Source organism: Asterias rubens, chromosome 9 (assembly GCF_902459465.1).
Source record: "Asterias rubens chromosome 9, eAstRub1.3, whole genome shotgun sequence".
In the NCBI taxonomy this organism is placed as follows: Eukaryota; Metazoa; Echinodermata; class Asteroidea; order Forcipulatida; family Asteriidae; genus Asterias; species Asterias rubens.
The window spans coordinates 12,720,545-12,734,081 of NC_047070.1; the positions used below are offsets into that span (position 1 = coordinate 12,720,545).

Below are 13,537 nucleotides of genomic sequence, written 5' to 3' on the forward strand. Positions count from 1 at the left end.
CACATAACTGGTTCACAGCAAAAGTTACTTGATGATCACAATAATACGTCTGTGCACCAACGAAACACAAGTTTTTGCCCGAACCGAGATTATGTCCGTTTGAATATTAAAGGTCTAAAAAATGTTGGCACACATGCATAGAAAGCTTTTTCGAACAAAAAATTCACGATAAATCTTTCTTTGGAGAGTCTCGTTATATATGTTTCTTTTATTTTTATGGTGTTACCTTTTTTAAAGCACTTTCTCTTTGCTTTTACATTAAGCAGACGACGTTGATTTTGCAAAGAATTTTTTGATTCGCGAATCGCCCGGTTCACATCGTTATAGTATACAACCTCGAACTTACGGAAACTTCCTCGATATGATGTGCTCATCCCCTCGTTCACCAGCCACTCATTTGGCAGACGGATGTGGATTGGCCAATAAAATGAGAGCTGGCAAAGACAATCTGACCAATCACAGTGTCGGTTGCAAAATTTGAGGGTGTTTTCGTTTGTGTAGTGGTTGTACTGCGCATGCCAAGCACGACTACGAGCTCGTTCATGTATAGTTTGGCCGGGCGGAAGGCCGATTCCTTTCTGTCTTTCTTCGTTTAAATAAAAATTCAAACCTTGAATTTGGTTTGGTTCGTGCAGTGGGATTTAGAAAACACATGAAATAACTGTTTTTATTGTTATCGTTGGGTATTCTGCGTAGCGTCTGTCCAGATCGACAACAACCGGAACACAAACACAGAAGATTTCATTTCAAATTGATTTGATTTGTGATTGACTCTTTTGTTGAGGATTGGACTTGGAATTTGGATGAGACAACTTTCCCAACTTTCAAGGACGAGATACGGTAACGTTGTATAGTATCACCTAATAATGAAAATAATAATTAGGGCCTATGAGAACTATGAGGTTTTTTTTTATTGTTCTAATGATGATGATTGTTTACCTTTCAGTTTTACAGTAATAAATTATAATAGGTTAGCCTATAAATAAAAAAATCGAACTAACTAAGTTGAGGTGAAGGTGTCAGGACACTTCGTACCCTGGACAATGTTCGTACCTTAAAAGGTACGAAGTGACTGCTTCTTCGTACCTGGACACTTCGTACCTTCTTACATGACACTTCGTACCTTCTCACGAGTCACTTCGTACCTTCTCACGTGACACTTCCTACCTTTCTACAAATTCGGGATTTCTGCATCGTTTATGATGATTTTGTGCTTTGTGATCGGATGATTATGATTATGAAATAAAAGCAAATCAAACCAACTGTTACTATTTGTTACTGCTATTCTGTTGGGACCAAGGAGCCATTTTGACGATTGCGTGATTGTTTGACTTTAATTTAAAGTTTAAAATATTTGTACAAAACATTGGCGGAAGATGTTGTCCTTTGCGGTAATACTAAATACAAAATGTAAATTTCACATTAAAAATAACATTCACATATATTCAAACAAAAATTATAAGTCATTATGTATTATTATTTTTTATCTCAACAAACATTAAATTATTGAGGAATACACATTTTAATGAAGGTACGAAGTGACGCGACTGAGGGTACGAAGTGATTCAGCTGATGGTCTAGTAGTTGCGATAATGTAACCCTCCTCCCGACGGCCGCCAGGCCGGAGGGTTAGAGATTCTTTTGATCGGAAATGGTTGATCTGGTCTAACACGTAAAATTTCGACAGCTAGTCACCAGATTTGCCCCATTTTTACCACTTTCAAAAATCATGACACAAATTCTGAGGGTACAAATTTAATCCGTAATGTCTAATGCAGCCTGCCATAATAATCAAAACACCATTTAGAATATATTTCGAAGAAAAATGGACAAAAACTTACCAGATCCCGGAGCCAATTCCCAGGTTCATATTTTGAACCTGTCGCTCAAACGCAATATTTTGTTGTTGGGCTAAACCATTCTGTAAAACGTGTTACAATGTTGCAGTGCGTGTGCGCGCTGTCCGTTTGCATTGCACGCCGTTCACTCATAATGGCGCGCACGCACTGTAGCACTGCAACATTGTAACACCCCTTTTACAGAATGGTTTAGCCCAACAACAAAATAATGCGTTTGCAAGGCAATGCAAAAGGTTCAAAATATGAACCTGGGATTTCGCTCCGGGATCTGGTAATTTTTTGTCCATTTTTCTTCAAAATATTTCCTAAATGGTGTTTTGAGTATTATGGCAGGCTGCATTAGACATTGCAGATTAAGTTTGTACCCTCAGAATTTGTGTCATGATTTTTGAAAGCGGTAAAAATGGGGCAAATCTGGTGACTAGCTGTTGAAATTGTACGTGTTGGACCAGATCAACCGTTTCCGCTCAAAAGAATCTCGTTACCCTCCAGCCTGGCGGCCGTCGGGAGGAGGGTTACGTTATCGCAACTACTGATGGTCACTTCGTACCCCTCCCACGATACTAAGTGATTAATTTGGTGTCCGAGTCAAGTGTTATATGAGTCAACTCGGTCCCAGTCAACTCATTCCCATGTCAACTCGGTTCAAGTCAACTCGGTCCCAACCAAGTCATATCGGTCCCAAGTCAACTCGTCCATATGGTTGGCGGAGAGTTCTTTAATTTTTTTAATTGAGAAAAAAAAAATTGGGCGAATAAATTTCAACTGAAAAACAATGAGTTCAAATGTTTCTTTGCCATGTTTGCTTTCAACCAGAGTATTGTTTTTTGTATGGCTCTCAACAATTAACATTAATTGACAAACAATTGAATCCTCCTTGAGATGTAAAAAAATGTTATCAACAAATTTTCTCAAAAAACGTTTACAATTAAAAAAAAAAGTAAAATTGCTGAGAATTTTTTTTTAGTAGCCTCCTAATAAACTATGTACTTTTTTATTTCACACAAACAAATGAACATGTGGTGGCAGGATATACATGTATGTTGCAACCTTTCTATTTGCTTTTTGATCTTAACTTTGGTACAGTACACTGTGTTGTAGCGGTGGTGCCGATCGACCGGTAGGGGGTGCCAGCATGACTCCCCATTGGAGCACCGCTGGCAGCCCCTGCAGGCCGAACGGGAAACCAGCTTGCCAGAGAGGGCGTCCTCTGGCTGGCTAAGGCCTTCTCTTCATTTTTTAGTATTACTTTTTGAGTGTATGTACATAAAGCTCAGAAATGAGGACAGAAGCCAGTTAATAGTATTTTCTTCCTTGTGTTATTCAAACTGTGTACATTGCAAACCCCAGGTCAACGCTACAATGTGTTTCCTCGTTAAAATTCTGCTTGGAAAAACAACTGCCAAGATTTAACTTTTTAAACAATTTGTCATTACAGCTGAGCCATGTCTACGGAATACTTGTGCAACCCTCTTCATTATGTAGAGGCAATGAAGCACAAACACCCAGCCATACTTAAGGACTGGTGCTGTACTGAGCTCTCCCATGTATTAGATTTCAGTGGCTCCGATGGTCTGGGTCAGGTGTTAGCAGGCATCATTGATATCAGGCAGGGAAAAACATTTGTTAAGAAGTTCAGCAGAAATAAACAAAAAAGTAAGTGGCTTTTTGTGTAGGATTTTATACAAACCACATAATTCAGAAATCTGAACATTTTCCACAATTTACGAATTTGAAGTATTTGAGACATTCTAAAGGTGCAGTGCACTGTTTTGCTGGGAAATGTTTCAAAATGATTTTAAAACTGAAATTAATTTGTTTAGGTTGTTGGTTTACTATGAAAGCCCACCACATGTAGTGTCATCAAGGAGCAAGTTCGCACAATGTTTTTTTTTAAACTAAAGGTTTCCATTTGCAATGGAACCCAGGCTGGTCGACCATTGGTTGACTACTGTGATCGACCATTTGGAAATATAACACCCCTTACAAATATTCTGCCTTTTCGTTGGTTTAGAGCGCGTCACATGATACATGTATGTCTTAGTTTTACTAGAAACGACGGCCGTGTGATAGTCCTATGACTATCACACGGCGTGTATCTGTGTATCTGAAATGAGCCTGGAGTGTGTTGACTAAACTGTTTGTGAATGTATTGTTTTGATATTATAGGTTATGGTGTAACATCAGTTGGTTGTGGAGTATTTGGTGCACCCTTGACAGAAGAAGGTTACTGCCAGGCTCGCCAGCTAATTGACTTTCTAAAAGATTGTGAGTTATGCTAACAATTGATTACTGTGTCGTCAATTTTCCATTGGGTGTCTTGTCCTCAAATGTCTTTTCTTTAATTAAAAAGGTCGGATTGTTTTCTTGAGTATCAGAAAGATTCAGTTAGTTGATAAGAGTAAGATGAAATAGCCTGTTTGGCCATACCCCACAAACAAAATATACGCACAGTGCGTAAAAGGAATTCACAAATGATTGACATTGCAAGCAACAAAGCAATTCTATGTGACCTGTGTATCACAGCCGTTTCGTACATGTTTCTTGTTTCCTCTCAAATCGTACGTATTGTTGTAGTGTGTTTCTGAACCGAGGCTAAAAGGACAAAAGTGGGTGCGTTCGATTAGCTTCCCTGTGTCGACCTCGCAGTGCTCACTCGGGTGAGACCCTGACAAGAGCTAATCGAACGATCACACTCGTCCGCTTTTGGTGAAGTCATGCACCTCGGGTCACCCCAAAGTGACCCACTCCACAAGCAGGGCACTGGGGGCTGACCCGGGTGAGCCCCTGGAATGACATAAAAGCTATTTGAACGTACCGGGGAAAGACCGGGGTCAACCCAGGGAAGCTTGAAACGAACGCACCCCCATAGTCTGACCTCTCTTTGGTGTGAAACAAATTGATTCTTGAACTTAAAGGGGACTATTTTCACATGATCAAAGCAGGCCTTTGGCTGACATGGAACTGAAACTCTCACCCAGTTACCTCACATACGTGCACCCTGTGCATGCAGTAACTGGATGAGAGTCATTGTACAGATACAAGCCTGCTTTGATCATGAGCATTCATGACAACAGTCCCCTTTAATTGTTAAATGTTAATCAATAATACAGCAAAGATTTAATTAATAAAAAGTAAATTATTGCTCAAGTATATTTGATAAATGTTGTAGATATCAGCAAGGAAGGTATATTTCGCATTCCTGGCAACTCAGAGCGCCAACGCCGTTTGAAGGACAAGATTGGTAGCGGTCTTTTAGTTGATTTGGATAATGATGTCTTCACTGCTCATGATGTAGCCTGTGTCTTAAAGACCTACCTTGGAGATCTTCCTGAACCCTTACTGACTGACAAACATTATCCTGCTCATGTACAAGCTGCAGGTATTTGTTGCACATTGTAATCCTGTTATTATTAATCAATGGTAATGAAAACAAGGAGTTCTTAAATGGTGGAGAAATGTTTCAAATAAAATACATGAACACGTTATCAAGATAGAGACTGAAAAATCCAACATTGCAGGCTCTAGCCTTGCCCAAGGCGGTCACATTATTCACTCCGTAAACCCACCCTTATACACTGTGCCTAATGTGTGTATCAAATTGCCTAAAGCCCTTTTTTGCACAGGTCATACCACTCTCCACATGCAGAGGCCATGAGGCCGACATTCTTGTCGGGTCTGCCCCAGGTTAGGGATTTGAACCAGGGTCCACAGAGAATTATAACAAAATTGAATGGTACCACCTTGCCAATCAGGGCAAATGTTTTGTTTTGTGCAACAACCTGTCCTGGTAATGGTATCCATAGCCTAAACACATGTACCCATCTGACAATTATAATAACGGTCTTGGTCAAAGACACTAGCATCTACACCGAACTTTCTGGAATTCAAACCCTTTTATGCGAACAACCAAATTTGAATACAGTGCACTAGACAACTAAGCTACAACAAGCTACATCAGGCATGATATTCTTCCTAGTAGTCCGGTTTCTAATTTTGCCTTCGGACAAATCTGAAAGACTGTGATTACATAGCCTAAAATAGTAACTCATGTAGGTCAGCCCTTTTATGCGATATGTTATTCCTACTTTTTAAAGGACCAAATATCATGCCTACTAAGTACTTGGCAATTTTTGCACCTAGTTTACCATGTAAGTCTTAATGACTTCACAACAAAATAGCATTGAAATGATAATATTTTATTGTGTTAATCTCCTCTTCTGTCCACTGTAGGTTTGACATTTAAAATGAATGAAGTGCCATGCTTGACGGAGGAGCTTGGCAAACAGTATAAAGACCAGAAGACTCGAGATCACATCACAGCATTGAGATACCTGTTCCTTATGCTGCCTCCAGTTTACTTAAAGATGCTGAGAGAACTCTTGGAACTCCTTCATTCCATCACAGAACATGAACAACTAAATAAGATGTCTGCATTCAACCTTGGGGTCATGTTTGCTCCACATATTCTCTGGCCTAGATATGTGAGTACTTACTAGATATTGTCTGCATATCTACTTGCAACTTAAATTGTATGTACATCAAGGAACAACCACTTTGGCATCTCTTGTCAAATGATAATTCTGGGCTTGATTTCACAATGCACAAAGATTCATCAAAAGATAAATTGCCCATTATCACCATAATGTTTTAAGTTGCTTTAAAATGAATCTTGGTTATCTGTGAAACTGGCCCCAGGTTGCATTAGATACTTTTTCATACTACACATTCAGTTTTATACCAGTCATAAAACAAGTTTACAGATTAGCAACACTTTAGATTTTTCTAAAATGGTCACATTTGAATCCATAACAAGATTTGAGATGGCATGAATTAATGCTGATTTGTAATAATATCAACTGTCAGTGTCATAACAATGTAGTCTTAAGAAGGATTGTTAGGCCTAGTGTGACAGCAATATATGACTGGTTCATACTTTCCTAATGCACTAGCACTCCCATGAACAGTATGAGCTTTTCTCTACAAATAAGCTTCCACATTTGCTTTCTTTTAACCATCAGTTGTATGTATTGAAATTTGTTTAATATTAGCAGACATTGAGCTCCTCGGCCTATATTCTGTAATTCACTGTACATTCCTTGATCTCTAGAAGTATGTTGTTATCATCACATATTAGATAATGAGTGAAGGATTTCATTTACTTTCAGTTGACTGCAGATGATCTTCGGGATCAGGTATTTGTGAATAAACTCAACTGTGGTGTGGAGTTCATGATCACACATTTTCACAAAATTTTCAAGGTAAGTTTTCAACCTCCAAATTTTTTTTTTTCACGTAGGTGTATGTCTCAAATGCCATTTATACCAATGTTCAAATAAGTTGACATAATATACAAATATAACATGGTTTGGGGGTGACTGGTCGATATATAGCTCCCCGAGGTATTGGAACTAGTTTGTCAACTTCCAATACCGAGGGGAGCTAATAATCGACTAGTCACCCTCAAACCATATTATATTTGTTTTACTATACTTCATACATGTTCAGTAATCGTTCAAATAGAAACAAGATGAAATGACAACTGAAATAAATAAAAACTCATGCACTTTTTTTCCTTTTTTTTCTGTACTTTATGAACACCCAAACTGACATTGCACTTTATGAACACAAAAACTGACTGAATCTGATGTGATTCATGAATAAAAACAAGGAAGGATACATTGGATCTAGCTCAGTCCATTATCGTTCACGTATTAATGTTTCAGCTGTTATAAATATTGCACGATCATAAAGTGCATCAGGTAGAATAGTGCCCGGGGATGACCTCACACAAGGGTAATGAGCATAACAAGTAGAATAGTGCCCGGGGATGACCTCACACAAGGGTAATGAGCATAACAAGTAGAATAGTGCCCGGGGATGACCTCACACAAGGGTAATGAGCATAACAAGTAGAATAGTGCCCGGGGATGACCTCACACAAGGGTAATGAGCATAACAAGTAGAATAGCTCCCAGGTAGCTATTTTACTTGTCATTCTACTTGAATACTCACGTGCGCTCTCGGTAATTAGCCAAATTAACACCTGGCACGTACTGATGAAAGAACCAATGAGAATTTGACTCTCGGTCATGAATATGTACGAGGTATAGTAATACTAAATCTTGTTCAAAACTATTTCAAATGTATTCTAAAAGCCAAAAAAGTAAAAAGTTCTTGAAAGAGATGCTTTCTTCAATCCTGTACATTACATCTGTTAGAGTTTGATTATTTATTTTAAAGAGCTTATATGAATTGGATTTTTTGTGAACGATAATTTATGAAAAGGTCCACTTAGACACCATTGGATAGGTTGAATTGACAGAGAAAACTTTTTTTAAAGATGTCTTTTTATTTTGAAGTAGCCAGCTTGAAATGGGATGGATGCCTGTTATGGTGGACCTTTCTAGTTAACATTTGTATTACAACTTTGTTAATCCTCTACCAACCTGATGTAGGTTCCAGCCAAGATGTTAAAACGATGTGAGCAGTATATAAAGTATGGCAAGCTGACTGAAGATGAAGAGGAGAAACCTGCCCGTAAACTATCTAAGGTAACACCTTGATTGGTTGCATCAAGAAATTGTGATTCTGTAACTAGATGGCAGTACTTATTCTAGTCATTTTGAAATAAGCAGTGAGCTTGGTTGGATCCGAGCCCACAACTTTTGTAATTGCAAGTACTAACCACTGGACCGTGGCCTGTATGCTATTTCATGACAAGTTTTACATATGGGACCATCCCTTTTTGCGATCTCATTTATAATGAACACCTTCGCTGATGTTAGGGTTTACTCCAAAAGTCTTATTTTAAATTCATGCATGAGAATCAATGTAGGTTTTCATTGACCAGTGTGAGCTGCTTCAGATTGTTTCAATGAGATGCATTCATGTATTTTTTAACATGAAACATCTAGTTGATTTTGTGTGAAGGGTATTTTTTTTAAAGGGTCATGGACTTCATTGGATGAGTTGAGTTGACAAGTATGTCAAATTGATTTGAATGATTATCTTGACCTAACAGGATGAATGTGACAGTAAAAGAGGTCGAGTCATTAGTGCTCCTCAGACAGCTAGTGTTGAAGTCAAGAAAGAGAAGATACAAACGGAGGCAGCATTAGCTCAACTCTATGCTCACGTCCAAGAGATGCCTCCTAGCTCCAAGAAGAGAAAGCTTATGAAACAGGTTAGTGACAAGCTCATAGTTCTACATCTAACATTCTGTTAAGTAGTCATGCTGGCCACTTATTCAGCTCTAAAACATTGTCTGTCTATTGTTGAGATAATCTGGCAGGAGGAATAACACTCTCATTTATCAAGCTTCTTAAAATCAAGTCACATTGTCGTGTGCTTGGCAGAAGGACTAAGACTCTTTTCCCCCATACCATACACTCAGCATAGAACATTAATTCCAGCAGAAAGTTGTCCAGTAATCAAATAGCATCATTTTCAACAAAAATGCATAAATGTATTATAGACATAATGCCCTCATTACTCATAAGTTATGCTTATGCTTTATTCATTAGCTAATAAATATCTGGGAAATGGTAAATCAAAATTCAGCTTGATAATTTCCAAATACAACATTGTGCACTAAGCCAAGCACAGTTTCCTCTGCTCTCTGCTGGACATGCTACTTTAGCCTTTTCAAGATGTGTTCAATTAAAAACATTCTTTATTACAACTTGAGAACACGAAGGGCCGTGAGTTTGAACCTCACTCAAGGATCCAGGACTTGGAATTGAAAATACAATGCTTTTTAGAAACATCATTAAAGTGCAAAGTACAATTACGAATGCTTTTTTCTGTAATTAACAGTTTGCAAAGAATAGCAACATGCCAGGTACACCTACAAGAGTGAAAGAAGATGTGCTTGTAAACAGTAGGCAACGCAAGCACACACGAAGCAAATCAGTTGGAGATGTTATTGTTGTAAGTTAAAGGAATGGACAACAAAATGGCCTCAAATAGATATACAGTACATGTCAATGCTTTCCTGTTCTCTCCTGATAGCTTTTCTAATTGTCCAGCTTTCAGTTCATACATGCTATATGCTTTATGTTTTGTTTGTTTGTTTGCCTGACCTGTTCATTGTTTGTATATAAACATACCTGTGCTCTTTCATTATTCAACACAAGATGCAGTCTCTGAATACACCTCTACAATTGACTCAATGTCAGTTAATAATGTACATGTATTTATTTCAAATTTCCTCCATGAGCCTGTGATATTGTGTTTCAAACATATTATTGTGTGGATGAGACTAGATAAATCAATATTTCAGGCATTAAAAGTGTCTATGTAAATATATGTATATATTTGTCTAGTCCTGGTACACAACGTTTCTTGTTTTCCTTACATGCACAGCGCGGCCAACTCACCAACAGCGCCCACATCGACCGCCCGTACACACTCACCTGACTTGAGTGGGACAAGTCAGGTGAGTAGATGCGAGCGCTGTTGGTGATTTGGCCGCACTGTGCGTGAAAGGAAAACGAGAAGCGTCTTGCACCAAGACTAATATTTGTGTGTTTGATTAAACAGAAACATATTTCCACCCCTGGGTATATGAAGAAGAGAAGACCAGCCCCACTTCCTCCTGCAGAACATGAAGAGGTAAATTTCCTGACTGATTATCCCTATCAATCTTGGTCTGGTTCCTTTTACATTCTACTTCTATTTAGTCAATAAGATCTATAGTTCAACCAATGTACAGATTGAATACAATATCCTCAGAAAACTGCGTGGAATGCACACGTAATGGTTGTGATTATTATTACAATTTTGCTTTTCAAATTACATAATAGATATTTTATGAGGACATCATTTGCAAGGAGTCTACCCAAGTACTGGCATAAGGTAAGCATATTGCTCAAAATGACCAGTGAAAGACACGTAAAGTAATTCTTGTCTATTCTTTTTTTGACAGACTGCACAACAAAGAGGATACATGCGTGATGTAAGGCATGAAATGCGTGATCAACTTCGTAGGACTTGTGCCAACTCCTGGGAAACTCCTCCTACTGAGAGACATCAGAGTCCTCATGCTACTCACCAACACCGATCTAAACAATCCACTACCCCAACTTCTACTACACGGCAGAAAAGACCAGCTCCACTCACTCCCAAACAACTTCAACAACTTGGGCAAGTTTCCACAACGCCTAAGACTGAAGTAGTGAAGCCTGTACCTGCAGTGAGATCCTCAATACAGACCAGGAAGCGAAGAAGTGATGGCCAACCTTCAGATACTCCTACAGAATCTACTGGCAGAAGTCAAATCAAACCAGTACCAAAACCAAGGATCGTCAAGGTATTATCAGCATGCAGCTGAATTAATGTTTCTTGTTTTTCTTAATTTCAGTGCCAATGTAAACTGAAAACCACTGTCCAAGTTTTGCATCCTGGGGTTCGTCTTTGTTGTAGTAATAGAGTTGCATGTCTTTATAAATAGGGACAGCTGCCAATGCATGCATTGACTAGAATCTCAACTGCAATATTACAAAATACAAACAAGCTGAGACTGCCGGTTAAATTCTTGCTATATTGTGCATGTTATCTTTGGCTTAATTATGTCGGAGAAAAGTGTTTTTAGAACAATGCAAAATACAAACAAGCTTGGATTGTTACATCGTGCATTTGTTCATGGTGGCTCATATGGTGGTGCATTTTGTAACATGTAGGAAATACACTTGAGTGATTAGGGTTTAATGGTAGGGTCATAGATTAGTTAGTACTTAACAAAATAATAAGCATACAAACTAACTTGCTGAGAAGCACTGCAGCTGTTGTTATTATAGACTTTAGGTGACAAGGTTGCCCTTGTAGTGATGGTTTGAATATTTTAATATAAGAAATGATTCATGCATCAATACATGAATCGCTTCTCAGATTGATGATTGACAACTTCAACAAAATGTAAATTTGTTTTATCATTATGCAGGAAAACAGTCCATTGATGCCTGCTCGGCCCAGCCATCATCACCGCCGTCAACAACGACAAGCCAACAAGCATGAGCTCAATAGTCTGGTATAGAATACACTCATTCTACAAACATAACAAATGTATAAATGTGTAGATGGTCAAATTAAGATGTAATGTTCATAGAGTTGCTGAAGCACAAAAGTTAAGGTAAGCATCTAACAACATTTTGCAATTAGAAAGTTAACTAGCCAAAATACAGAGTTTTTACATGCAATTATAAAGGCTGGTTTCTTGCTCATTTTAGCTTATTTCATAATACACTGTTAAGCAGAAAATATTGCTAAGAAGTATAGCATGTTTATAAGCAGTCATCCCCTGCTTAGTTATGCTGCTTTATGAATCTGATTCAAAAGTTATGTTCAAATTCACATGACTTGTCAGGTACAAGAACATTTTTATTATCCAAGGTATGCCCGTATTGATTCCTACTTTTTTGACTTTGTTTTCTTTATTATTTATCACAAACTTGTATATACATTGTCATTGATTGATCCTGGCTTCCAAACTTTCTTGAAAGAGGTTTGGCTATCAAGGGTAGAAAGACAGACCAAATGTAGGTTCTGATTTTATTATAGATAATATAGACTTGCTTAATCAGTTTGGGTTTTTTTCGTTCCCAATTTCCCAATGCAACACCCATATCTGCTGGATTTGTTCAAATAAAAATCTCACAAGTTGAACTATGAACTCACCAGCAAGACACTTTGTAAAAAAATGTACAGAGATAGATTTTTGGTGGACCCTCAATCACGGTGGTATAAGATGCATTTTTGGGGGTATTTGTAGTGAAGAAATGATAAAGATATATCTAAAACAGCTACACACTAATGGGTTATGATTTACAAAGTGCAAGCAATACTATAATCCAGTTACTTCTTAATGTAATGTCCATAAATTAGGTTCTCTAATGTAGTTTTGAAAATTGTTTTGCCTGATCTTTTTTCTTGTGAACCAAAAGGGCCAAATAAAACAGCAAAGGCAATGGTGTGCCAGCTGTGCCAAACTTGGCCACTTCTAAGAAAGAGTAAAATGGTAAATTGCAATGTAAAGATAAGCCTGATGTATAAATATGTATATGACAGGCCGAGTAGGTGTCATCTCATGTATTTGAGTAGCAAGTAATGGTAAAAAGTGCTTTGTGTTTACATGAAGCATCACACTTTTTAGTATTTTTAATCCAAACATGCCTATCATACATGATTATCTGTTCATTTTTTTTAAAGCACTGCTGAGAAACCTATGATTTTTCAGAATTTTAAATCAGAGTTGTTAAATCGGAAGTGAAATATAAAACAATTTAATGCAATTTGTACATTAATAATCTTCTGTACAAAGTCCTGTACAATACTGCTCCGGGTACTTTGAGAAGCAAGGTAGGATTTTCAGAATTTTAATTTCTAGTTGAATATTTTGAAGTTTGACCAGTGCAGGCAACTGCCCCAATTGTCTCTCTCTCTGGCTTACTGCTGGTAAGGGAACACATTTTATACTGTATATGAAGTATCAGTTTTTATTCAACCAGTGGCATAGCATAAGCATGGATATTTTACAATTGTGACATATTGTGACAAATCTTAATTCCCACAACATAGACAAAAGGTAAACATTGTTATTGTCAAGGCAAGGGCAGGCTGTTTTTATTGGTTAGTTTTGCATCATTTTCAATCTAAACTAATTTTTAAATTATCAAAAG

The 13,537-nt window shown here is 37.8% G+C and overlaps 1 protein-coding gene across 2 annotated transcripts; it reads left to right on the top strand.

Moving 5' to 3' along the window:
• Nucleotides 1-541: 541 nt before the first annotated feature.
• Nucleotides 542-13,481, top strand: LOC117294459 (rho GTPase-activating protein 19-like). 2 transcript variants are annotated; one of them, XM_033776866.1, is made up of 12 exons: nucleotides 542-840; nucleotides 3,298-3,515; nucleotides 4,029-4,127; nucleotides 5,032-5,241; nucleotides 6,093-6,343; nucleotides 7,028-7,120; nucleotides 8,318-8,413; nucleotides 8,884-9,045; nucleotides 9,678-9,791; nucleotides 10,404-10,475; nucleotides 10,789-11,172; nucleotides 11,803-13,481. In XM_033776866.1, exons 2-12 carry the CDS (start codon nucleotides 3,305-3,307, stop codon nucleotides 11,893-11,895), a joined length of 1,785 nt encoding a protein of 594 aa, XP_033632757.1. In that variant the 5' UTR covers nucleotides 542-840; nucleotides 3,298-3,304; the 3' UTR covers nucleotides 11,896-13,481. The 2 variants fall into 2 exon arrangements, with proteins under 2 accessions (XP_033632757.1, XP_033632758.1); XM_033776867.1 differs by lacking the exon at nucleotides 9,678-9,791.
• Nucleotides 13,482-13,537: the final 56 nt, after the last annotated feature.

Coding starts and splice junctions, on each gene's coding strand:
- LOC117294459 (XM_033776866.1), top strand. CDS start 3,305: ATGTCTACGGAATACTTGTGCAACCCTCTTCATTATGTAGAGGCAATG. Junction 5,242..6,092: donor TGCTCATGTACAAGCTGCAG/GTATTTGTTGCA, acceptor TGTCCACTGTAG/GTTTGACATTTAAAATGAAT. Junction 6,344..7,027: donor ATATTCTCTGGCCTAGATAT/GTGAGTACTTAC, acceptor ATTTACTTTCAG/TTGACTGCAGATGATCTTCG.